The sequence below is a fragment of the Lissotriton vulgaris genome, chromosome 11 (genome assembly GCF_964263255.1).
Source record: "Lissotriton vulgaris chromosome 11, aLisVul1.2, whole genome shotgun sequence".
In the NCBI taxonomy this organism is placed as follows: domain Eukaryota; kingdom Metazoa; phylum Chordata; class Amphibia; order Caudata; family Salamandridae; genus Lissotriton; species Lissotriton vulgaris.
Genome location: NC_141699.1, coordinates 11,249,733 through 11,277,548, shown reverse-complemented (window position 1 = coordinate 11,277,548; position 27,816 = coordinate 11,249,733). Strand labels below are relative to the sequence as shown.

At 45.0% G+C, this 27,816-nt stretch overlaps 1 protein-coding gene across 1 annotated transcript in view; it reads right to left on the bottom strand.

The window, feature by feature from the left end:
• Nucleotides 1-545: 545 nt before the first annotated feature.
• Nucleotides 546-27,816, bottom strand: part of LOC147678890 (uncharacterized) — a 197,227-nt gene continuing 169,956 nt past the window's right edge. The window contains exon 5 of the mRNA XM_086942655.1: nt 546-2,285. Coding sequence (XP_086798781.1) covers nt 982-2,285 — 1,304 coding nt within the window. The 3' untranslated portion in view covers nt 546-981. The remainder of the gene's footprint in view (nt 2,286-27,816) is intronic.

Genomic DNA, 27,816 nt, shown 5'->3' with positions numbered 1-27,816 from the left:
ACTGAAGAAGGAGAATTATTTCATGTGGTGTGGAAATGCCCTATTACTGCAACATACTGGAAGGTTCTCGTTATTACCATATTGGAAAATATAGGAAGGCTGCTAGAACCCACACCCAGGGTCACATTGCTGGGTATCCGTTTCCTAGAGCACTTGGGGAGGTGGTTGGGGAGAACGTACCCCAGTGGGAATTGGAACTATAATTGCCAAAAAGACATTGTAAAATGCTGGAACTCTTCAACACTGCCCCCCCTTGCAGAATGGCGGTCAGCCATGGTCAGATGCACACAACAGGAAAAGCCTATATGTGTGGCATGAGGTTGCCTCTGAGAGCATCGCAAAATATAGAAAAAATGGTGGGAATATTTTAGTTGCGCCGGATGAAGGCAATGAAGTATGCTGTGTGTCGACTCTTGAGGTATCTGCAATGTCACAGCACTGTGCATGTTGTCACGGTAAATAAAAAAAAAAACAATAAAATGTGGTTATAAAATAAAAAAAAGATGTGTAGTTTTACTCGTACATAAGTAAGAAAACAACTCAACGACTAGTTAGAATTTATTTTAGGGGACCAGGTACAGATATGCATCAATTATTTCCTGTCCTGTAATAATAACATTGAAGAGGTTTTCACAAAAGTTTAAAGCATAGAAAGATGATCAACAGATGAGCGAGGAACACCTTGATTTAGTGCAACTGATGTATCCTAATCACAGTAATTTATCAAAACTCAAGAGAGATGCACGTACCAGGAAAGCCATCAGATCATGCAGAGCAATAAATGCAATGGTCATTGTTGGCAATTCAGTGAATTTCTGGAATCCTTCTTCGTTTTTGGTGCTCAAGTGTTCCGAATCAAAGATGTTCGCACTCAGTTAATAGCCCTATGGAGCTGGACCATGTTTTCTGAATATCGCCATGCAGAATGAGATGCTTCGGACCAACCAAAGGCCATTCCCCTTGTCTCTGTCACTAGAATGGTCATGACTCATATTCCCCTGTAGTATATTCATCCAACACGACTGTAGAACTCTGTTGTCTTCTCTTCATCTTCTGAGTGGCCTTCCCTGGTGTCTGTTCTTGTTTTCCTGGTTTGTCCTCATATGTCTTATCTTTTACAGGAACGGTATTCATTTCGTCTTCCTCCAGGATGTGGGCGTTCACTTCAAAAGTATAGTGCTGGGTTACTTTCTTCACCTTAGTAGTGGCCGGCCCCATTTTTGCAATCTTTTCTGGTACATTCGGCATGTCCTTGTCTCTCTGCTTTTTCACTGGTGTGGTCTTATTTTCCTCTTCTACCATCCCTACCGTAGACCCCTGCTTGTTATTCTTCAGCCGTCTTTTGGTCTTCTGTGATTTACTAACCGGTTCTTCCTCAGGCTCATCCTTGTAGGTTAGATCTTCTTCTAGAGTTGCCAGCAGTTTCTCTTCTTGCATCAGATGGGAATTCACATCAGAGCTCTGTGTTCTATGCTCTGCCTTGATGGTGCGTGTTCCAACTGTTGGATTCTCTTCTTGTTCCTTTGGAAAGTCTTTCTTTTTTTGTTTTTTTACTAAATCGGTCTTTACTTTGTCTTCACGCATGGGATGGGAAACCATCATTATAGAAGAGCTGCGGGTTATTTTCCTCACCCTGGCAGTAGTTTTCTCTACTTTGGGAATATATTCTTGCTCCTCTGACGTTTCCTCATACAACCGTTCTTGTACTGCAATGGTCTTTACTTTGTCTTCTTGCATGCGCTCAAATCCCACCATGTCAGAGGTAGGGTTTATTTTCCTCACCGTGACACTAGTTTTCCTTACTTTTGGAACCTCTTCCTGTTCTTCAGGCACATCTTCGTACATCAGATCTGTTACAAGAATGGTCTTTATTTTGTCTTCTTGCACAGGTTTGGAACTCCAAAAAATGGCAGAGCTGCGAGTTCTTTTCTTCATCTCGATAGTGTTTTTCTCTATGTTTGCAATTTCTTCTTCTTCAGACAAATTCTCATAGGTTTGATGTTTTGAATGCACAATTCTTGTCTCTAGCATGTCCTCATCTGTCTGATCTATTGGGGTCTGCAGCCTTCTCTCCTGCATGTATTCAAACCACCCAAAGCCTGTTTTGCTCTTCTTCATCGTACTTTTTGAGCTCCATAGTCTTCTCTCCGGCACATATTCGTACCACGTCACTGGTAAAATCTGTTTTTTGTTTGTTTTGTCAATGCCTGTCTTTTTCTTCTTCGTCGAGCTTTTCTTAATGAGAGTTGATTGACCGGTCTTTTCTCTAATTCTTTGTTCCGAATCTAACAAAATAGAAAGCATCTGTTAACATTGTAAATAATGACCTGGAAAAGACATTACTCTCTGACATAACTGTAAAATCAACGCATGCTGTCTTCACCGCATCATGTCAAACCTTGCTTCCTAACTGGATTTCAGTAGGGCTCAAATGTACTAAACTCGGCCAAACCCGCGAACAGGACACATAAGCTTGGTTAAGCAAATTCCCATATACGTATGTTGTGTTTACACCAACACAGACCCAAGAGTAACCGATGCTCCAAACTCAGTGCCCCTTGGTATTCTTGTGGGTGCTACCAAGATCGTAGAGAGAAAGCCAGCACGCCCCATTTTAACTCGAGATGTAGCCTGTGCTCCATGGCCCTTCTGAAGTCAGACTGAGCACAATTCATAGTGAACATTTGTGTTCAATGCTTTAAGAAGGGGAATGGGAGTTAACAGGATAGGCAGCATCAATGCATCTTTCGATGTTATTTTACAGACATTCCATGACAACTAAGGGCTGGGTACCTGCAGGATGCGGCAGTTTGAACCTGCTCTGTGAAATGTAGCGTGCCTCCTGGACTTGCAAGGTAGGATGACAACACAAACAAGCATTGGCATAGCCAATAGGTCTCGCCTTTGGGACCTCATAAGTGTTTACACATGCATCGGTTGATGGTGTTGCACCAAGGATATTGTGCTGCATAACTAAATACTTATAAGGTTCCAAGTGCAAGACCTATTGGCTATACCAAAGCTTATCGTTGGATGTAAATGATAGGCTTTTTTAAATTAAAAAGTAAAGGAATGCAGAAAAGATTTTCCTCAACATGTGTGCGACGTGTACTTTCTTTTTTACTGAAGGGTACACAGTTGCAATGCATTTTCCATTTTATCTGGAAATCTAGCAAACTAAAAAGTCTGTTTGAATCTATTTCACTTTTGTGAAATGCATCTTGCCACTGTTAGATGTTTTGTGGCGCTCTACCAGAGAGGGATGCGAAGTGTAAGGTGGTTGCACAGAGGCGCTCATGGCACACCTCAGTATTTCTACGGATCCTTCTGTACAACCTCCTTGAGGTCTCCCTACAAGTGGTAAAGGGCAGGTATTGGTTGGTGGGACGGGTTGCGCTAGTGGTGGGGGAATCAAGTGGCTAGGACCTTTAACAGGAACGGCTGAGTGACGGCTGACCATAATTCCATGCATCTGAAAGGCAGAAAAAATGACGGAACGAACGGTACCAATATATATTAGCCTTACAGATTGAATGTGTCCTTGTGTAACGTAACCAGTGCTCATGTAAAGCCCTCAAATTCCTTCGGGTCGAGATAGTACTATATAAATCTCCCGAACAAATATTTGAGGCTCAGCATCTTGTGATTCTGGACAATCACTTAATTTCCCCATGCCTACCAAAAATGAATGTGTCCTTCTGTAACATAACTGGTGCTCATGTGTACACGTAACTGGTGCTCATGCAAATCACTCCAATACCTTCGGGTCGAGTTCGCGCTATATAAATCTGCAACAACAAAAAAAGCCAGAAAGTGAGGTCACTTGGTTTTGCCAATGTTTGTTTAGTTGCAATTTCGCCTCTGCAAGTTGGGGGTAGCAAACTATTTATTTGCTTGTTGTTTGGAAACTCAGAAATCTAGATCCGCCAAATTTAAAAGCTTATCTTTTAGTATTCTCAAATATTTACTAGATTTTTAGAAACATTAAAAAAACATGATACCCTTAACTGTTTAAGAATAGCACACGTTTAGAAAATCACTTTTGAATTGGACGTTGATATTTATCGAAATATTTCAAAAACATGATCTCCTGAACTTTTGAATTTGACCTCCGTATACACCTCGATAAATTTCTGAAACCATCACCCTTACAAGATGGCAGCGGCAGCAACCGGCCCTAGAAACCCGTCTTCTGCACCCTATATTTACATACACCCTTTGGCCAGAGGGTACTACGCTGTGGGTGAGGCTTAGTGCTCAGCCAGAGAACCAATCGCAAGTGCTCCGGTGACAGACACAGTGAGTGTTGTGATGGATTTCGTAAGGTACCTTTGGCATCCCAGTTTTTGCTATGGCCAAAGGACCGTGTTTGGTGCTACTCTGCAGCGGGAAGAGAAAAAGCGGCAAGGACTATGTGACGGAGCGCCTGCAGAACAGGTAGGTACGCAACATGGAGGGAGGGGAGCAATAAATGGAAAAGGTCAAGTGGGTTCACGCTGGAAGATTACGAGAGAAAATGGAAAGAGGGGACTGAGGGATTTCGGGACAAACACGCCAGATCAATATGTAGCATTTAACTATAAAGCCTTACACTCAGTAAAAAAAGACAAGGGATGCCACCCGCAAGCAGCATCGCGATCGGTGGTCTTCATTTTTCAAGCACTGCACTTGTGCTTGTGGCGGCATCCACCTTGCGGGAGCGAGCAGCGTCCATATGTTTGTAATTAACGTGGCCGCGCCGCTGCTCGCTCCCGCAAGGTAGATGTCATCACAAGCACGAGTGCAGTGCTTGAAAAGTGAAGACCGATCGCTAAAGACCCTCCTAGAGCAGCTCATGCGCGCTTCCTAGGAGAGACCTGAAAAAGCACCCCTGGGTCTAGAGTGAAAAGGGGAATCCTTTTTAAAGGAAAGTTTCCCTCACCCACCCATGGGTGACATGCTTCATCATTGGGTAACCTCCTCGCACTGCGAACCTAGTTGCAGTGCAGGCTACAACCACTCTCTGAGAGGGAGGAGCTCAAAGATGTTTTGTCGATTAGGTCAAGAGGTATTCTAAAACCTTCAGATGAGCCAGGTGTGGAGGGAGTGTGGAAGTAAAGTGGAAGTGAGGTTAAAACTCAGTGGTGTGTCAGGACAAGCTTTAATGGGACGTCCAGGGGTCAGGATTAAAAAAGTGTGCGCTATGGCAGCAGCATTCAACATGTCATGTTCTTTAACTGGTCGACATGTTTTAGCCGTGATGCCCTCCGTGGAGGTGACGTAGCTTTCTTCAGGACCAAATGGAAGTGAAAAATAAGGTGAGTTAACCACACATACCAAATCTTCTTGGTGGTTAGAAAAGGATACAACCAGCCTCCAGGTATTGGAACCAGTCAAGAGTTCTGCTGGTCAGCGCGCCCCTGAAAAGGGACAAGTGTTAAAAGAACAATGTTTAACTTATTTCACACGCACTCCTTAAATTAAGTGCAATATGCATACATTGTCAGTGCAAATGTGGCTATACAAAATGTATGGAAAATCAATTGTGATGCTTAAGTTCAAGTTCAAGTTCAGAAATTTGTATAGCGCACTACTCACCCAGAGGGTCTCAATGCGCTTGGGGGCGGGGGGGGGGGAAGGGGGGTGCTTTATTTATCAAATATCCAGGTTTTTAGTTGCTTTCTAAAGTGGAGGTCGTTCTGTGTAAGGCGGAGGTGGGTGGGGAGGGAATTCCAAGTTTTGGCCGCTAAGTAGGAGAAGGATCTTCCCCCCATGGTGGATCTATGGATGCGCGGAATAGTGGCGAGGGCTTGATTGGACGATCGAAGTTGGCGGGTGGGGGTGTAGAAGGACAGTCGTGCGTTGAGGCATTCTGGTCCTAGGTCGTATAGGGCTTTGTGTGCGTGGGTGAGGAGACGGAACGTTATTCTCTTGTTGACGGGGAGCCAGTGGAGGTCTTTCAGGTGACCGGAAATGTGCGCTTGACGAGGGATGTCCAGTATGAGTCTGGCTGAGGCGTTTTGGATGCGTTGGAGTTTTTTCAGTAGTTTGGCTGTGGATCCGGCGTAAAGGGTATTTCCGTAATCCAGTTGGCTTGTGACCAGTGCGTGGGTGACTGTCTTTCTTGTTTCGGTGGGGATCCAACTGAAGATTTTTTTGAGCATGCGTAGGATGTTGAAGCATGATGATGAGACGGCGTTGACTTGTCTGGTCATCGAGAAGGAGGAGTCCAGGATGAAGCCCAGGTTACGTGTGTGATCCGTAGGTATGGGTGCTGTTCCCAGGGCCGGAGGCCACCATGAGTCGTCCCAGGCAGAGGGGGAAGACCCTAAGATGAGGACTTCCGTTTTGTCCGAGTTTATTTTTAAACGGCTGTTCTTCATCCACTCGGCTACTTCTTTCATTCCTTCGTGTAAGTTGGTGTTGGCGGTGTTTGGGTCTTTGGTGAGGGAGAGTATCAGCTGGGTGTCGTCTGCGTAGGAGATGATGTTGAGGTTGTGTTGGCGCGCGATGGATGCGTGGGGACTCATGTATACGTTGAAGATGGTGGGACTGACTGATGATCCTTGTGGTACGCCGCAGATGACTTCGGTGGCCTCTGATCTAAAAGGGGGGAGGCGGAATCTCTGGGTTCTTCCGGCGAGGAACGAGATGATCCTGTCCAATGCTTTTCCTTGTATTCCGACATTGCTGAGGCGTTGTATAAGGGTGTTATAACAGACTGTGTCGAAGGCGGCGGAGAGGTCAAGTAGGATGAGGGCAGCTGTTTCTCCGTTGTCCAGTAGCGTTCGAATGTCACCTGTAGCTGCGATGAGGGCGGTTTCGGTGCTGTGTTTGGCTCGGAAGCCGGATTGTGAGGGGTCGAGGGATTTGTTGGATTCAAGGAAGGCGGCGAGCTGATTGTTGACGGCTTTCTCAATGACTTTGGCAGGGAATGGGAGGAGCGAGATGGGGCGGTAGTTCTTAAGTTCAGAGGGGTCTGCTGTGGGTTTCTTCAGAAGGGCGCTGAGTTCGGCATGTTTCCAGCATTCCGTGAAGGTGGCGGAGTTGAAGGAACAGTTGATGACGTCGCGGAGATGGGGTGCGATGATGGAGTCTGCTTTGTTGAAAATGTGGTGGGGATATGGGTCGGTTGGTGATCCTGAGTGGATGGAGTTCATTAGGCGGATGGTGTCTTCAGTGGTGATTGGGTTCCAGGCGCAAAGGTTGTTAGAGTGCTGTTTTGGGAGGTGGGTGGAGTGGACTGGTCTTCGGACTGGTTTTCAAAGCTGTTATGTATGTCGGCGATTTTGTTGTGGGAGAATGAGGATAGAGAGTTGCAGAGGTCTTGGGAGGGAGTGATGTCGTTGGTGGCGGTGGTGGGGTTGGTAAATTCTTTGACGATGTTGAATAGTTCCTTGCTGTTTTGGGCGTTGTTGTCAAGTCGATCTTTGAATGCAGATTTCTTGGTGGATCGGATCAGTTGGTGGTGTTTGCGAGTGGCGTTCTTGAAGGTGGACAGGTTGTTAGTGGTTGGGTTTTTTCTCCAGGCTTTCTCGAGGGTGCGACAGGACTTCTTGGATTTCTTAAGGTCATCGTTGAACCAGGGGGCTTTTTTGCTACCTTGCTTGATTTGATGGTTTTTCAAGGGTGCTAGTTCGTCGGCGCTGAGGGTGATCCATTTTGTGAGGTTGGTGGCTGCTCGGTTTGGGTCCGATGATTTGGCAGGGGGGTTTTGGTGAAGCGATGTGAAGAGTTGGGCGGTGGTAATTTTGTTCCAATTTCTTCGGGGAATAGGTTGTGGGGGGTTGTGGGTCGTGGTCTTTTTGTAGTTGAAGTGAACGCAGCTGTGGTCCGTCCAGTGGATACCTGTGGTGTGATCAAAGGAGATGTGTTTGCTGGAGGTGAAGATAGGGTCGAGCGTGTGCCCGGCAGAGTGGGTGGGGGTGTCAACAAGTTGTTTGAGTCCGAGATTGGCCAGGTTGTCCAGAAGGGTGGTGGTGTTGTTGTCGTTTTTCTTTTCCAGGTGGAAGTTGAGGTCTCCCAGTAGAATGTAGTCCTCTGACGGGAGGGCGTGTGGGCTGATGAAGTCAGCGATATCTTCGTTGAATTGTGTGCGGGGTCCTGGTGGTCTGTAGATGAGGGTGCCTCGGAGTGTGGTCTTGGGGTCGGTGTGGATTTGGAAGTGAAGGTTTTCGGCGGTAGTGAGGTTATCGTCGGAACTGGTCGTGATGCGGATGGTGTTCTTATGGACGATGGCTATGCCTCCTCCTGTTTGGTTGATGCGGTCCTTTCGAATGATCTTGTAGCCGTCCGGGATGGCGATGGCGATGTCAGGGGCTGAAGAAGCGTTCATCCAGGTTTCTGTAAGGAAGGCGACGTCCAGTGATGTGGTGTCTAGTAGGTTCCAGAGTTCAATGGAGTGTCTGTGGACCGAGCGGGTGTTGAGCAGGATGCACTTTAGGTGGTTGTTGTCGAAGCTCTGTTTGGAGTTAGTGGATTTGATGAGGGTCCTGATGCAGTCGAAATTGCAGGAGTGGCAGGTGAAGGGTCCATTGGTGTGTCCTGGGGCAGCTTGGTAGCACTTTGGTGTGCGGCCGGGGTTAAGGGCTGAGAGGGTTGCGGCGTCATATGTTATGTGGGAGGAATGGGGTTTGCAGGGAGCAGGGGGTCTGGCGCTGGGCGCGGTCCAGGCGCGGACGCGCGTAGACAGGCTTACCTTTGGCGCGCCTTCGGCGCGCATGGGGCGCGACCGCTGCGCATTACCGCTGCGCGCTGAGGCATCTATCATATGCGGATAGTGGAGGGGGAGGGGCGAGGGAGGGTCAGCTGGGAGGCGGGAGCGGGGTGGAGATCCGTGCAGGGAGGCACAGAAAACAACAACAACAAAAACAAAATGTTATCAGCCAAAAGCGAAACAGGATTGGGGCACAAACAGGAATAACGCGATGCAAATGGCAGTGGTACCGGTACAATCAGGCAGCAATCAATTTGACAGGCAGCGCTGCACTATTTAAAATATAATTAAAGCTTACTTTGGCAAACAGAGCGCTACGATTTAAAAATGCTCATCTAATTGACAAACTCTTAGGCAATCTAGCGCTATAGGGTACTTGCGATACTCGAGCAGGCAATGGCATATGTGGGAGCGAGGTGAAGTAGCAGACAGCAGTCCAGGTGGCAGGCAGAGCGGGGAGCAGCGTGAGGAGCGACCGCTTCTGTAGGGAACAGGACGGTCACAGCGCTACAGCAGGGGGAGCGGGGCTTACGATATCAGTGGGAGGGAGGGTCAGCTGGGAGGCGGGAGCGGGGTGGAGATCCGGGCAGGGAGGCACAGAAAACAACAACAACAAAAACAAAATGGCATCAACCAACAGCGAAACAGGATTGGGGCACAAACAGGAATAACGCAATGCAAATGGCAGTGGCACCGGTACAATCAGGCAGCAATCAATTTGACAGGCAGCGCTGCACTATTTAACCCCATAGCTGCTATTAAACATTCCTCCCCAGTGCTGCGCTGTCCATTAGAACTAGTGCTGAATGGACGTTCAATGGTCGTGCGCAGCACTGGGGAGGTAGTGCTGCCGTCGGCCAATGCACCGAGGCAGCACTTAAGGGGTTAAAATATAATTAAAGCGTACTTTGGCAAACAGAGCGCTACGATTTAAAAATGCTCATCTAATTGACAAACTCTCAGGCAATCTAGCGCTATAGGGTACTTGCGATACTCGAGCAGGCAATGGCATATGTGGGAGCAAGGTGAAGTAGCAGACAGCAGTCCAGGTGGCAGGCAGAGCGGGGAGCAGCGTGAGGAGCGACCGCTTCTGTAGGGAACAGGACGGTCACAGCGCTACAGCGGGGGGAGCGGGGCTTACGATATCAGTGGGAGGGAGGGTCAGCTGGGAGGCGGGAGCGGGGTGGAGATCCGGGCAGGGAGGCACAGAAAACAACAACAACAACAGCAAAAACAAAATGGCATCAGCCAAAAGCGAAACAGGATTGGGGCACAAACAGGAATAACGCGATGCAAATGGCAGTGGCACCAGTACAATCAGTCAGCAATCAATTTGACAGGCAGCGCTGCACTATTTAAAATATAATTAAAGCGTACTTTGGTAAACAGAGCGCTACGATTTAAAAATGCTCATCTAATTGACAAACTCTCAGGCAATCTAGCGCTATAGGGTACTTGCGATACTCGAGCAGGCAATGGCAAATGTGGGAGCGAGGTGAAGTAGCAGACAGCAGTCCAGGTGGCAGGCAGAGCGGGGAGCAGCGTGAGGAGCGACCGCTTCTGTAGGGAACAGGACGCATAGTCAGGTGAGCTAGTAGCGCCTTACCCTCGGCGCAGGCACGCAAGGTGGCGTTTAAACCCTATGGTAGGAGGGGGGTCAGAAAGGTTGACTGTAGCACGTAGTCATACAAATACACAGATATACAGCTGGTTAAGTGTTGAATGTGTATGCTGAGTGGCGCATGTATCAGGTGGAGAGCAGCTGGAGAGCAAAACAGACTGCGCACTCAATATACTGGCTCCAATCAACCCTAATTGACGTGGCTGTTGCAGGCGAAAATAGGACAAGTTCAGATAATAGGCTGGATATAATGTCTCACTTGGAAGACAGTTGGAGATAAATGGGCTAGTGCTCATTACCCTGTTATAGAACAGAACAGGACGAGAGGCATGAGGGCGTGTGCCTCACAACGTGGACTGGACGCCAAAGGACTATCTCACGGGTCACGCTCACAGGAGCTCATAGGAACCCGATGGTGGAACTACTCTTAATATGTATAGCTTAAAAGGATTACATAGGGAGGTTATCAATCCCTCCGGGGGCGAGTTACTGCGTGAGAAACGGCCCAGAGGAGTGCTAGATGAACAATGGACCGTTGGTGGTGGCTCTGCATGTAGGCCCATGAGCAGCACAGAATGTTAAAGGCAATAAAGGGACCTTATTGTGACTTTGCACTTTGCCGGCAGCCGCAAAACTGAGGGCAGGAAAAAAAACTAAAATAAAATGAAATAAAAAATGAACATCCTGGGAGCAGAAGGTGCAGCCTGGTTATGAGCAAACACTCTGATGCGGCTCCCGTGTGGGAGTATTACGGGACGCTCAGGCACACAGAGTGCCATTATGCTATGGAGTGAAAACCCTGGTGTGCAGAGGAATGCAAAGGGGCGAGTCCTATAGGGCAGAGACCAGGTGCCCCTGTAGGCTTGATAATCACGGTCAATAGTTGCTCGACTAACCGGCACAGACCCTACATGAAGGGATTCTACGCCAGCCGAACAGTGCATATTTACTTAATGCATTTTTATATAGCGCGGATTTTACCCGAAGGTGTCAGCTGTACAATAGAACCAGTTACGTTACATGAGAGAAATGGTACAAAATAGAAAGTCACAAAAATAAACAGTAGAGGTAGAGTAAAACCATATAGGCAATAACACAATATCCGACACAGCAATCAAGGATGGGGAATGAACAAGAAGATGTTACAAATTTACAATGATGAACTAACTTCCTGGAGGGGTCTGAGAAGGATGGCATTAGTTCTGAAAGTGGCTTTGGAAGAGAAGAGATTTGAGGTCAGCTTTGAAAATCTGGATGGAGGTGGAGGCACGGAGCAATGGCGGAAGCAAGTTCCAGATTCTCACTGCATTACCTGAGACATTGATCTTTCCTTTTTGAAGGAGGGGGGCTCAAGCAGAAACTTTTCCGCATTCCGAGAAGTTTCGAACCTCCTGACATTTTCAGTTTATTCGCCAGGTACCTAGGTGAGGAAGTGTGCAAGTCTTTATGGGTGATGCAGGCAGTTTTATAAATGGATCTTGCCTCGATGGGAAGCCATTGAAGAGAAGGCAGGATAGGAGTAATATGGTCACTTCGTTTGGATCCTGAACTAAAGCGAGCTGCTGAGTGGAAGACGGATTTGAGGGGGGAGAGGCGAGATTTGGGTAAGCCAGTCAGAAGAGAATTGCAGTAATACAGTCTAGAGAGAACTAGCGATTGGACCAGTGTTTTTAGGTCTTTCTCCAGGAAGAACTGCCAAATCCCCCACAGAAGGCACAGCTGGTAACGTGCATTCTTAGCCATGGAGTTGATGTGGGAGATTAGGTTGAGTCTTTTGTCCAGTATGACACCGAGGGATTTATCGCTGTCGACAATGATGGGCTTATTGTTCAGTAAATTCAGCTGATCCATTCAGGATTGAACCGCATGAGAGAGAGGTAGATAGGAGGAGGCATTCCGTTTTGGTGGGATTGAGAATAAGTTGGTGTACTAACATCCAGTTGTGAATAGAGTTGAGAGTAGAGTTGAGTAGTGAAAGATCGTGTGCGGAAGACACCTTGAGGTAGATTTGGGTGTCATCCGCATAGAGATGGTAGCGGATCCCAGATTTTCTTAGGAGGTTCCCTAATGGTTCCAGGTAGAGATTAAACAAAGTGGGTGCAAGGACAGAACCTTGAGAGACGCCTTGACCTACCGCCAATGGAGACGAAAGACTGTTCACTATCTTGATCATTTGGGATCTGTCCGAGAGGAATGAGGCAAACCATTTACGCACTGTTACTTCCACGCCCATTCTCTGTTGAAGAGTGTTAAGGAGGGTGTTGTGATTAACAGTGTCAAAGGCTGCAGAGAGGTCAAGAAGAATCAGAAGGCACGATTACCCAGAATCGAGTATATGCAGCGCATCATCAATCACTTGCAGCAGGGCTGTTTCTGTCCTGCAATTTTGGATGAAGCCTGACTGGAACACGTCAAGGAGATTATTGTCCATAATATGTAATGACCCTACTGAAACAATCCCCAAGGTTGGGTGGACTCGGAGCATTAGTCCCGGTCCGGCGCTGTTCATCCGGAAGGTAAGAAATTTGAGGGCAGGAATCATAGCCAGCCGAGAGCAGGAATCTGAGCCCGCCGAGAATCGCTATCAAGAAGAAAACATAAGGAAGGAACAAGTGGAGGAAAAGAGCAGCTGGCAACATTGACCCCTTGCCCGTGCCTACCTTTAAGACGGACTCCTTGTGGCCATTTCGTCCAACCTGGAAGGGGAACGAGCTCACCCCAGCACGCCTGGTATATGGTGAATGTCCGAGCTTGAGCCCCACCCATACACACCAAAGGGTAGAAACTAACAAAGTACTCAGCGCAGGGAGAGAACCTCAGTCCGGGTCCTAAACACAAATGAAGGACTCTGGTGTAGTCTAGGGAGAGTCAACAATGTGAACAGGGCTAAATAGCCTGAATAAGAGCTACAGACAAGCATTCCTTGAGGGCCAATCTCAATGAACTTTAATGAGAGGACTGTGAGTTCTTGAACAGGGGATGGAGGCATGGCGAAGTAAAGGGGTAAGTTCAGAACATCTGCACAATCCAAAGTGGGAGAGTTCCAGTCTCAAGCCAACGTGTACTGGAAAACCTTATTGAAATAACAATTTAGGAGCGATTGAAACTTTGGGCTTTGTAAGGATAGCAAAAGGCAACTGCATATGACAGGAACAAGGTGGCCATGCACCATGGATTGGGTTGGCATTGAGGTCTCACTTTCTTAAGAAGATGAGGTGGGAGAGTTTGAATCTCAAAGCTTTATTGAGATGGCAGATGACAACTGTATAGGACAGAAACAAGGCCATGCTCCATGGACCGGGCTGGTATAAAAGTCTCCCTAAAGGGGTTGTCACTGAGCCAAAGAAGTAACGGACCATACCTGGGTGAGGTGCACGCAATCATATGAATGCAGTTGCCAATGGAACAGTCTGACCCCTGCAAATGGACATTTGTGATCAGACTGGTCGAAGGGGACCCAAAATGGGAGGACAGCCCAAATGTAAGGAGGTGCGATCCATGCATACAGAGGGGTGAGCGAGGAGATGGTATGCCTGTGGGCACAGGGTCAACAGGAAATATGCCTGCAACGCCCATTACAAGCGGATTAAACGAACCCATGGAATGTAATTGTTTAAGCCCCTGGTATCAGTGTGTAACCTGAGGACCCAGCGCTGCTCTTTCCTGAATAGAAACTGGGATATGTTGGTGATGGCCTGGGTAGCATTTGGTTTGTCTAAAACAACCCATGTAAAATCATTGGCATCACGCCCTTCGTCCAGGAAGTGTGCACTGAGTTTTGCAGCGTATTGTGCTCCTATGTTCTAGCATTCGCGTCTTCACCTTCCTCGTTGTTATTTCCACCTACCTCAGTCCACAAGGACAAGTAGTGAGGTAAATTAGACACTCTAAGTTACAATTGGTGTGTTGTCTCAATTCCCAAGGACGACCCTTACCTATGTCAATGATTATAGTGTGTGAGGTTTGTGCACAGACACTGCAACTTCCACATGGAAAGTGCCCCTTAATTGGTGGGACACTCCAGAGTGTGTTTTATTGGGGCAACCATTTGCCCCGTGGTCTAGTGTGGACTAACTGGTCCTGGAGGTTGGCGCTGCATTTAAAGGCAAACATAGGTTTCGGTAACTTGTGACTGCCTTTATTCAAGATGTTCCAAGTTTTGTTGACACTTCTGAAGCCGGCTAGACTTGCTGCTAAATGTGCTAATGCAGAGCATCCTGTCTGTGGTTGCTTTGATGGAGTGTGTCTCAAGGACAGCTTTGTAATGGTTGTTCCTTGCTCTTTTCATTAAACTCCTAATGAGAGAAAGAGAGTATTGTTGATCTACAAGTTGTCCTGCCAGCGTAGAAGCATGACTTTTGTATTTAGCTGTATCAGTGCAGTTATGCTGAATGGTGAAGAAATGTCCAAAAGGCAAATTCTCTCAAAGATTTGGGATGATAGCTGGAGTATGAGAGGAGCACGTTTTTTGACATCGTTTAATTGTACAGTTCTGTGCTGAGGGTCCCCTCAGTGGTATAAATCAGGAGGTCTAGAAAGGGAAGTTTCTCATTGCTATCTTCACATGTAAACTTCAAGAACTCATTGTAAGTTAAGAGTTAAGCTTAATGTCTTCAACAGTGCCTCGCCATATCACAAGGATATTGTCTACGTACCATTTCCATAGACGAATATAGGAGTGGAAGGGGTGGTGGGAGGTAAGGATGGTTTCAGCTTCTATGGAGTGGACATGCAAATTTGCCAAGCTAGGGGCGAATGTGCTGCCCATTGAAGTGTCAGATGTCTGCAGAAACAGGGTCTCCTCCAATTGGAAAACGTTTTCCTTCATCGCCAGGGTTGCACATCCCATAATGAATGACACAGGCGTGATGGTGTTGAGGTCTGTGTTCCTAAGAAATGCTTCCAGTGTGCATAATGTCTGGTCCTGTGGTATGCACGTGTACAAGGATTCTACGTTGAATGAGACCAGGAAATCAGTGTCCTTATTGAACTCCAGTCCTTCCAGAACACGTAGGACATCCTTAGTATCCTGTAGGCAGGATAACATAGGGTGAACATTAGAAGCTACCGCATGTTTGAGTAGAGAAATTGGGAAACAATGAAGGTTCGTTAATTGCTTTATTTTGGAAGCCAATGCACAGAACTCTAGTGTGGAGAGTGTTGTGTAATGCTGAGTCTCTGCATTTAAAAAGCTATAATCAAAGACACAGGTAAGTATTGTTCTCAAGTAGAAAAGTAAGAAAAGTGTATGATTTACTATGGTGTTATTGAAAGATGTTTCTCAAACTTGATTCTAGGTTTCATACTTTTGAAATTATTGGGACCACAGCACTGAAATGAACAACCGGAGAAAAAGCTCCCTGATTTAATCGGATTTGTTTATTTGTAAAATGTGTACTGATAGTAGGTCTGCAAACTCAGATTGATGGACCACTGCAGAGTAAAGGTCCACATACCTGTCATTTAGTAACCCTTTCAAATCCACCAGAGAGCAATTTTTAAATGCTAATTTATTGAAAACAAACAAATGCATTTACACCAACCCAAGAAAAGGCACTCGGTTGAGTGCAATTCTATTTTCATTTGTTTTCTGTAGCAGAGAATGGGAAAGTAACATTTTGATAGCCTCCTCATACCCATCTTTAAAGGATCTCAACAAACATGCCATGCTGAATCAATATCGGACGAACTTTTTTAAAAGGTTTTGTGGTGATTGATCAAACTGTGACAAACTCATTAACAAACTACAGTGTTACTGTAGTTCTAAAAAACTAAATTGAAAAAAGATCATGGTTAGAATGCAAAACTTAATAATAGCCACTGAAATTTGCCAGTTGTGGTTAGCAATGCAACCATAATAGCACTCTCTTTGTAGCTGAAAGTCCAGATCTGAGGAGGACTCAAACGTGAACATTTTGGAAAAACATTATAGCTTGATTGGATGAGGTCACTGTACCCGATTAGCTGACTGACGCGGCTTTTCCGAACATACATGCGGAACGCTGTCCCGCTTTTCTATTCATTTATTCAGAGAAATTCTCAGTGCATTGTGACTGCTCACCTACAAAGGGATTCTCCAACGCTACGGCTGTACCGTAAGATTAATTGAGCCTTCCTGGCCCACCTACATACCCTACTGGATTGACAGCCTTGCCTCACATTGAGTACCCGGACGGGTCCTCATGTGAGTAAACCTCTTTTCTTCTATTCTTCATGTGTGGCACATCATTTTCACGAGGCTGCGCAGTCATAATTTCAGATTCCCTTCATCAATAGTCCTGAAGAGACTCCACATTGTTTTGAGGGTCGAACCGCTATCGGCAAACAAAAGAAGCGAATCATTCTCCCAGCGCATATCACTGTATATAGCTGCTGTTCACATGGAATTATTTTGATAATGGTCGACTTGTACAAACTGTGAAACCCTTGTAAATAATATTTACATTGTCAATTAGTTTTAGATTCCCGTTTTCACTTGGGATTTTGATTTACAATGTTTACTTCTAATTTTATTCAAAAATCCATAAAATATGCTACACTGAAATCGTTCTGTTAGTGGTTCCTTCGACCTCTGCCATTACTTAACCCTCCATATTGCTATTGTGCTTGTGTATCATAACTTCATAATATATTATTCCACAGGAACCATTGTCTATCATATATATTGATTGGATGAGGAAGCATTTTTTCATTCAGCCTTTTCAGCATCTGAGATCTGGATCTATGCAATTCGATTGGCAGGCTGTAACAAAAGGTTTTGTTGCAGCTGCCAGACCGCAATGCAACCCCTGCTACTCGCAGATGCTGCATCACAGAAAAAAGAAATGTGGTCGAAAAAAGGGAGCTGTGAAGTTGGGCACCATCTCTGTATTCAACAGTTTGATTGTCTACTAAAATTAAACACTGACAGATCAATTTCCATGGGGAGGTGGAGAAAAGTGTGAAATGGAAATTGTGGGCAAAATACAGAAAGGGAGGTTTCCTACTTTACTGTAAATGTAGTTGACTGCTGAGGAACAGAAGTATAAGTTATATGTACCCCCTTTGATATCCTGTAAATTGCACATAATAATCTGTGCTATCACCAGGGTCCGTCATCTCTTGCTAAGAGAGACCCTTTCAAACCTGGTCAGACCACCAGCACAGGAGATGCACAATTTTAAAAAGCAGATGCGTTCCAAGATGTGAAAATTGCTTTGCAGTTATGACAGGGCATACTACCCAAATGGAGAAAAGAGTGGACAAGCTCACCTAGAGAAAGTAAAGCAAGCATCAGGCGGTTCCTCTCTATGAAAGCAAAAGCTTTCACAGCCACTAAGGGGTAATCTCAACCAGCGAGATGGTTACAACCTTTCAAGGATCGCTTGGAAACATGGAGCAGGATCAGACTTCGTAGTAAGACACCCAGGTACACTAATAAACCCACAAAACAAGCAGTCACCAGAGCAGCAACACTACAACTGCTATCTTACAGTAATTGTGTTGTAGAAGCCAAAACTATGGACAACCTCCGAGTGTTGCAAGCACCCGCAGGTGAAAAGAAAGACAAAGAGCTCCTGCTGCACCTGGAATGTGGAGTCTGTGCAGCAAACCTGGCAACCTTCTCAAATCATTAAACACCTAAGAGAAGGATGCTGCATTTGACATGTCTTCCTTCTCCTTCTGTGCCTGGAACCCATGTCAAGATTCCATATGTAACCACAAGGATATCACAAAGGACTATTGCAGCGGGTCCCCAAAGGTCAGGTAACAGTAAGTGTGCTGGATGAAGACGCACACACCACCAGGCGTTCATCACCCATTCATCCCAGCAGCAGCCTGTGAAGAACAAGCAGCCAGAAAGAAGCAGAGATGTCCAACAGTGTCTGTATTGCTAGGAGACTCCAGAATCCAATCTATTTGGGAGGTAGGAAAGGCAGCTCGTTTGCTGCAAGCATGGAGGAAACAGTTGCACTGCTGACCCTTCGCCACACCCTGCACTCAAGCGAGTAGCAGCAGAAACATAGTCCTAGAGATTCATATCAGGAAAGGGATTATATGGAGCAACCAGACAATCAAATGAAAATCTCCCTGGAATGAATAGCCAATAGAAGTGACCCCTCCAGTCAAACAGAATTGTTCCCCAAAGAGTTAAGCAAAAGCCAGCACTGCTGGAACCAGGTTTATTAGCTTTCTCAACTTTTGGTCACAGGCTACCAATATTATCACAGTATCTGGGCAAGATTTGCTGTAGGTTTTTACAAGGAATAATTCAAATAGGACAGTCATACCCTGCATCTATGCAGGTTTTGTTAGGGTGAAGATTCATTCAGAAGTCAATGTCTGGTCAATGTCTTGTTAGTTCAGGAACTGATGAGGATCCCAAACTGTTACAGGATGGAAACGCCCTCGACGTTTGAATTTAATGAACCCTGACAGCTAGTATTTTGCAATATAGGGCAGTATATCCAATAACCAAGTGTGACAGACACATGTTATGTTATGTTATTTTAATTTGTAGCGCGCATGTATACTCACGAGTGTCCCGGCGCGAAGCCTCTAAAATAAAAACAAGGGGGAGGGTGTCTGTTTTAAGTAAAAAGATGTGTTTTCAAGTTTTTCTTGAATACTGCTGTTCCCAACGAACTGCCACCTAGCCACTGGTATTTGAAACGGGGAACCTGAATAAGGCGAAGGGATGAAAAACGCCACGGTCTAGATGGTACATAAAAAGAGAACCATTTTTGTAGGTAGGATGGGCCAAGGATGTGCAGAGCTAGTGGGCCAAAACCAGTTCTTTGAACTTCACCCGTTCCTCCATGAGTAGCAAATGCAAGGATCGCAAGTGATGTTGCACACTGTTCCTAGCAGTGATGCCCAAAAAAAGTCTGGCTGCCGCATTTTGGACCACCTGGAGCTTTTTCAACAAGTATCCCGGGATGTCCATGTAAAGAGCATTGGCATAGTCAGAGACAGAGTAAGTGCACAGGTGACCGTTTCTCTCGCTGCCTGGGGAAGAAGAGGAAAAAACGTCCTCAGAGTCTTGAGAAGACCAAAACAGTTGCCGGCCAACTTCTTGATATGGTTTGAGAAAGAAAGGCTCTTGTCGAACCACACCCTCAAGTTCTTGTCCGGCTTCCCAGCAGAGGTGGGCAAGGGAAACTCAAGAGGTCAAAAAGATTCCTGAAACTTGGGAGGAAATTTTCCGTAAAGGAGAATCTCTGACTTCTTTTTTTTACATTTTAATTGAGCAGTAGCTAACCATTTAAAAACGGATGAGAAACAGCGATGAACCGAGGAAACTGACTCATCACTATTGTCCCATGTAAATATTAGCTGGGTGTCATCGGCATAAGCTGTCACCTTGGCCCCTAGGCTCTCGGCCAGATAGACTAAAGGTGTCATATAAATGGTAAACAGAAGGGAACTAAGGGAAGACCCCTGGGGGACTCCTGTAGTCACAGACTGTAGAGATGAGGAAGATGGACGAATCCAAATCTGCTGGGCCAGCCTTCTAAGAGCGATCTAAGCCAGTTGCAGTACCCGACACACAGATCCTGGTAAGTCGCAAGAGGAGAGGAGAATGCGGGACTGTGTTGAAGGCCGCCGAGAGACCAAGCAGAATCAATGCTGCTCTCCCCCCGGCATCCAGACACTCCCGAAAGGCCTCGAGGACCTCCACCAGGACCGATTTGGTTCTATGAGCGGCCCGCCCAGACTGTGCTGGATGCAGAATACCCTCCCTCAGAACGAATGGAGTGAGTTGTTTGTAGACGACTTTCTCGCACACCTTGGCCAAGCCAGACAGAAGAGAAATGGGCCGGTAGTTCCCCGGATTGAGAGAGTCTAGTGATGTTTTTTTTTTTTTTAGAAGTGGCAAAATCCTGGCCTGCATCCAGGCTACTGGGCCATTGGCTGTCTGGAGAGACAAGTTGATGATACTGTTCACCTCTACATTAATCGTCTCCGCTGTTGCTGCTGGCAGTCTAGCAGGGCAAGGATCAGAAGGTGAGCCAGATGTTAAACTCTTAAGAATTTTAAGAGAGTCAGATAAGTCCACTGGCTTAAAAGCATCAAAGCGATCTTCAATGCCGGCAGGTGAAGACAGACATGCTGCCTCAGTCCCATTGCCGCCAAATGAAAGAGCCACCTGAATAGTGCGAAACCGAGCATGGGTCTCTGATCGAGATGGGGAAGTTAGAACAAATAGGGTCCAGTATATGGCCAGCCTGATGGGTAGGGAGACTGACCCGCTGGGCCAGATGAAGAATATCGAGGAAATATATTTCTTTGTGTGTCACGCTTGAGCGCCAAGCACATATTCAGCACTAACAATGATAATTTATTCAGGATTATATGCTTTTGGGATGTTAACAATTTATTGAGCAGAGACGCCTGTTCCTTTTCTGATGTTTATCTGACCTGAAGTGCCCAAAATCCAGCCTTCTTGATACAAAAGCGAAGAAACCTGACAACCCTGCAGGAGGAGAGACTGTTCAGTAAGAGCCTGGTGCAGCGAGTCCCTAATGCTGGTGGGTTCTGTCAGAGGAAGGAGGGTAGAGGAAGTGATCTGTAGATCTCCAAGTTTGAGCAGGCTATAGACTATCCTAAGCAAACACAAGAAGATGATGGACGGAGAGCTGACATTTTTCAGACATTCACCTAGTCGCAGATCTGGTTGAATCCATCATCGTTCTTTAGCTCACTTTGCCACCCCAGTTCAGCCCTAGCCATATGTGAATCAGTCTTGGCCCTGTTCCTCATGGGAACAGTTCAGCCCGAATAGCCAAGGCGGGTCTTCTCTGGACCGGAAACAAGCATCCTGGGACCGGTTTTCGGGTAACACCCCTCATCAGCCAGGATAGCTTGAATCCAGTGGCAAAGTGAGAAAGGGACCAATTTGGTAATTGCAATTTGCGAATGCATTCCCATTCATTCCTAGTGGCCTATATGCCCATAGGAATGAATGGAGTGACAATGCCTAATAGCGATTCGCAATTTGCGAATTGCTATTAACTAATGTTTGGGAATTGCAATTTATTTTGTGATTCCTTTATGCATAAGGAATTGCGATTCCTAAATAGCGATTCCTTAAAACTCGCTATTTAGGAATCGCAATTCCTTCTGTTGATGCATGCGGCAGTAAGTCCTGTCTGGGAGGTGGTCACACCTCCCTGTGACAGGAAACCAATTGTTCTACCTTCCCCTGCTCAAGCTCAGCTCAGCAGCAGGTGGGCAGAATTGTCTATGTGGTCAGCAGCATCACTAGCTTGCTGGCAGACCCTGAAAGGTTGTTATCGGGAGTATAGGGAGTATCCCAAGGGAATCCCACAGTACATGGGATCATACTTCCAACACTGGAATCGGATTTGGGGTATGTTTTCAACATGTTTGATACCAAACATGACTGGTTTCGGTGCAGCCACTATATAGTTAGGCATCTCGTAATGACTGATGTCCACTATATATATTAAAATGGCTGACCGCACTTACAAAGCATGGAGAAGCGACTCCGGGGTTTGTAGGGGTGACCTGCTTATGCAGGGCCCCCCCCCTACACTTATAACCAAGCACTCTGCCCTCAGGACTGAAGAGCATGCCATAGGGGTGACTTATAGATATTAAATATAGTGACCTCAGATATAAGGAAACATTTATCTGTTGATAAAGAGTTGCAAGCCCTAACTTACACAGACTGCAATGGCAGGCCTGTAGTCACAGTTTAAGTGGACTTCCACAGGTGGCACAATGCATGCTGCAGTCCATGGGAGACCCCTGGTGTATTTATGCCAAAGGTAACATAGTACCATTGGGGAGAGGAGTTAGCCTAAGGGCTAGGGCTGTCGACCTCAAATCTGGGGAACCGGGTTCGAGTCTCGGCAATGACGCTAAACATCCTGTGATTCTGGGCAAATCACTTAATCTCCCCGTGCCTAACAAAAATGAATGTGTTCTCATGTAACACTACACGTGCTATGTAAAACACTCTGATACTCGATACCGGGTCAAATGGGCGCTATATAAAACTCGGTGTGTATGTGTGTGTGTGTGTGTGTATATATATATAAGCACTCAACATTGGGTCTGTTCTTTCGTCATTCAATTCCAGGGCTGAGGCGGCTGCTTATATATATATATATATATGTATATATATAAAAATATATTGAAGCTCCTTCCCCCTCCTCAAAGGAAAAGTCCACACTCTTAGGACGCTTGACACTGCTTTATTCTTGAGCAAACGACAAACAACAAACGCGTTTCAGCCTCAGCCTTCCTCGGTGTGAGCGTCACACCGGAACCGGCATGTTTAAATTCATTGTGGCGAGTGGTTTTACATTAGAGAAGGGACTTGCTCCTTGTTGCAAATGCGGGCGCCATTTTGTAACATGCAACCTTAATACATATTTACATATTTACACTATGTACACACTTTTGTTCATTTAAGTGCTGGACTATTTGTTATGTGCAGCACACTACAGCAATTATTGTAGCAGCCTTTTGACGTGTCTTATAAACAGTGTATTTAATTTTAGCCGTGGATCGGCAATTGTCCCTTCAATACTCGCGTTATTGAGGCAATAAGATCATCAAATACATCAAATCATAGTAGATTTCATCATAGTGTTTCCCAGAAAAAACAAATTCAGTCACTAATTCAGTCACAAATTCAAATTCGGGAGGGGGCCAACATTATAACACATCTCTAAATTTTCATGTATATACATGGTCTTTATACCTATTCACATTATATACACTCCTAATCTTGCCGTGTATCGGCAATGGCCCCTCCCGTGACCTCCAACTGTGAGTCACTAGTGGTGCATTAAAAACCCGAATACAGTGAGGCATTTCTATCCTTTTTGCATTTCTCATTACTTAGTTTTTCTTTTTTTTCTTCTTCTTTTTTTATTTACATTCTCTTTTAATGTCAAAATGTACCTTGATGTCACGTCGAAGCTTTAATTACCTATACCCCCAAGTGTGAGGCCAGTTCCTCCCCACAATTTAATCCCTTTGGGAATTTCGTTTGCATATCTATAATGTACCGCGACTCTAGTCTGCGTAACTTGCGGGTTCTGTCACCTCCTCTCACATTTGCGTATATGCAGTCCAGACTAAAAAATACTAGTTTTTTTTACGGTCGATCGAATGTTTTTCTGCAAAATGACGCACAACCGGATACGCTGTATCTTTCTTGTCTATAGCCCTTAGGTGTTCCAGAATGCGCATTTTTAGGGGGTTGATAGTGGTACCTATATAGCGCAATCTGCATGGGCAAATCAGACAATATACAGCGTATGGTGTACTGCACATAATGAACTTGTTAATTTTACGATTTATATGTACATCTGGTATTGTGTAAGTGGGTACTCTCTTACAATTCATGCATGCCTTGCATTTGCTGCAAGGATAGAATCCTTTCATTTCTTTTAAAGTACCTGCTTTTTTATGAATAGGATTTAAATGACTCTGAACCAACATGTTACCTATTGATCTTCCTTTTTTGTATGTGCCCATTGGATAAGTTGGAAGATCCTCACATATCGCATTATCTGTTCTCAGGATATGCCAGTTATTTTGAAGCATACGTTTAAAGTAATCTGCTTCTGCCGAATAAGTTGTTATTATTCTGAATTTACCTTCTTCTGCATCAGTTAACTTCTTTTTTGGTATTAACAGATCTTTTCTTGAAATGCCCTTCACTTGTTTGTATGCACTCTCTAGAGTTTGACTGGCATATCCTCTAAGTTTGAATCTATCAATACACTCTTTAGCAGCTGTTTCGAAATCCTCATTCCTTGTACTGTTCCTTTTTATTCTTAAAAGTTCACCATACGGGATACTCCCAACTGCAGTGTAGCACGAACGGAGAAACGGACACTTCTCTGATTTAAAGTTGCAGGTAATTTATTTTGACTCATTTTCAAGGGAAGTGCATGTGCTGACGGATAAGACGCGTTTCGCGAACTCAGTCTCCTTGATCACTCAACGTCAGTGCTTTGAACCCCAACGATATTTTAACACATCACCAAACCAATCATGTGTTAAGGTGTCACCTGACAGGTAGAGAACATGGTTTAAAGACTTTCTAAATACCACATTTGTTCTACCTTAGGCACTGGCGTCTTTGCAAACTATATCACAGCAAACCATATTATGATTTGAAAAGGATGGAAATTCCTCAGTGAGACGCAAATTGTAACACATTAAATAACTGTACAAATACATTAACGATGTTCCAATACAGTACTTTCAAACACCAATGTGTCTGGTATAAAAGGTGTGTCAACAGAAGTGAAACTGAATATAAATGCATAATACACAATATATAATCACTTTTAATCTGACTGATAAAATTCCTATAGGGTTAGTACATTCATAATGCAATGGACTTAGCAATTATATGTGAATGGACCACCTCTTATACTGTGGTAAAACAACTTATGCTAAACGCCCTACCTATAAGACGACAACAGAAAAAGTGCATGAGCTTAATGTGCAAAAGACATAGTGAAACATAAAATAGAAAAACATTATAAAATGTTTGGTAATCAATTAAGTTCCATCCGGAACCTAAGAAAGTGATTGAAAAAGTTGGGCAGGGAGAAAAGGCTAAGAGCAATTCCCTTTATCATAGACTCACCAATAAAATATTGCTAAATACAGTCATATATTCTGTAGTCTTTTTCATGTTTCATAAACTCAATATGAAAAGTAACATTACAATTAGAATGAGTACATAGGATGTTCTAAAAACTGACTACAACCCAAAATTCCAACCGATCTCAAAAGGGTTAACACAAGGAGTCATGCTTTGCTAAATAATGGTTATACTGTGGTATCAGGATAGTCCATGGAATTGATAGATCTGGGCAAATGCGCCAATAAATAGTATAAAACCACCCACTTATAAAAATATAAATAAATGGTAAAACACACATCAACCGGTCACACTGAAAAGATCTAAAACCATTCCATATTAAACGGACTAAAAGCATGCGTTAATAAAAAAATATATATACCCGATATTAAATACACCAAGTTCATCATTATCGAAAACACATTCTCTTGGCTGATAACCAACTCATACCAAACCAAAGATCTAGAGAAAATAGTGCAAATCATTACAAATATTGAGGCCTCTCGGATTTTTTGTGTCGAGCTCAATAATGTATTTTGTTTCAAGTTGCCTGAGAATTCTTTCCCTATTCCCAGTCCTTTTGTTTTGTGGGACACTGTCAATTACAAAATATTGTAGAACATTAAGGTTGTTATTATGTTCTAATTTGACATGTCTAACAACAGGGTAAGAAGGATATGAGTTATCTGTGGCCCTCAAATGTTGTAGAATTCGCGCATGGACCTGGAGCTTTGTGCTCCCCATATATTGAAGTCCGGATATGCATTTAAGAACATATACAGTGTGGTCTATCCGGCAAGTAAAATGGCCTCCGATTTGAATAGGGACATCAGAAAAAGCATTAAAATAAGAATTGGTATTCACCCCAAACTTACAAGCGCGGCATGTACTGCACTTAAAAAAACCTCTTGGGGGAAAGCCAATTGCTTTTATTAAAAAGCTCTCTTTTTGATGGTCTGAGACTGTCTGCTATTAGTAGAAATAAACCTACAAGAATTTACAGGAGGTCTTGCATGGTTATTCGCAGTGGTATCAACCAAGGATGTATTAGTGAAGATTTTGGCGCCGTATTGATCAATTCTGATCTCTCCTTTTTATTAGCTATTTTGATCGCCAGATCTAGTTTGCGTGAATCATAGCCTCGCGCCACAAGTCTACGCTTGGCTGCTTGTTGCGCCTCCTTAAGAGCTGCATCTGAGCTGCAGACTCTGCAAATTCTTAAAAACTCTCCATAGGTCAGACTGTCTATAGTGTGATGTGGGTGGAAACTCGAGGCATGCAGGAGTGTGTTGCCTGCCATCGGCTTCCTATACAGACAAGTTTCTATTCCCTCGCTGTTCACTGTGACCTTAATATCGAGGAAGTTAGTGGTAAGGGGGTCTATGTGTGATGTAAACTTCAGATTTAAATCATTCACATTAATCAAGTCCACAAATCTCATGGCTTCCTTCTGAGACCCCTTCCTAATAATAAAAACATCATCTATGTATCTCCACATTTCCATAGCTGCCAAGGTTTCAGATTGCTGTGTGTGACATTTTCATAATTTCAGTGTAAATATGAGTGACATTTCAAAAACTACGAGTGACACTTTCTCGTGACCCAAAATAAATGAATGAAGACTAGGGAAATATATAATTATCAGAAATACACCCATTTGGGCAACAAGAATCTCTAAAACAAATTTAAAACCACTGCAATGCACGAGGAATGGAAGGGCCCTTATCTAACTGACATGGCACACAGACTCCGGTCATGTGTAGGGTTATTTGGTTTTTTCCATTCTGCACTATATTCCGCTTACAGTAATGCATTTAAAAAGGATAGTGTGGGTTTCTGGTGAGTATGCACTTGTGGCTAAGAGCTGCCTGAAATCACAACAGCCGTAAAGCCTGTCAGTTTTTGGTCATGTTGCACATTATCTCTGGGTAACATGAGGGATAAGTGTGTGTTACAACCGGGCCACTTCTCCAGCTCAGAATTGATACATTCGTCCATACTTGTACTTGATAAAGCACCACAAAGGCTGTACCAGGCTGTGCTTACATAGTGCTTGTAAAAAAGTAAAAACGTGTCCCCTTCCACACTCACATCGTTTGACAGAATGGTTTCTCGCCAGTTGGACCACTTGGTGTCTCTTTGTTTTTAGGTCGAGGACTCAGTCGCACTGCGTAAGCAGTGTGGGCAGAGCCCGAAGATTTTATGTTTCTTAGAGGTGCTTGGAACCCGCCCCTCTTCTCCATTGGCTGGCCTAGTAAATGCTGGCCAGCCATTCGAGGAGAGGGGGGTCACTCGGTTCAAGCCCCGTCTTTTTCGGATTCGGGGGCGTGTTTTTTGCGTTCTTTCTATCTGTGACGTCATCCGTCACTCAGCAAAAAACACGCCCCCGATTCCGAAAACTTCGGAGCTTTGCGGCAGCCATTTTTGTTGTTGTTGTTGTTGTCAGAAACAGCCCCGCTGACACTCCAGGTAAGTTTTGATTTTTTCTTGTTTTAATAGGTTTCACTACATATAGCCATGTTTCTATATAAGAAATAAATGTTTTCGAAGTCCCTCTCCGCGCTCGTTTTGCTTTCGTTCTTGTTCCACTTGCTGTCCTGAATTTGCACCCATGCCAGTTGGTCACCCTATCAACAGCCCAGCGGCCCCACCAATCCCTGCCCGGGATCACACAGCAGGCAAGGGATAGTAAACCTGAGCGGTCTCAAGACATGGAACGGAGCAGACCGTCGGAGCTGTATGGGTTTGAACTGATGTTGGGGGGCTGGGGGTTCCTGAGAGAGGGGCTCCCAGTCTCCTACAACCAAGGGCCCTTGGTGCCCCACGCAGCAGCGCCTTTCTATTCACTGTACTCCCGGGAGCTCTCAGGGACCCCTCAGG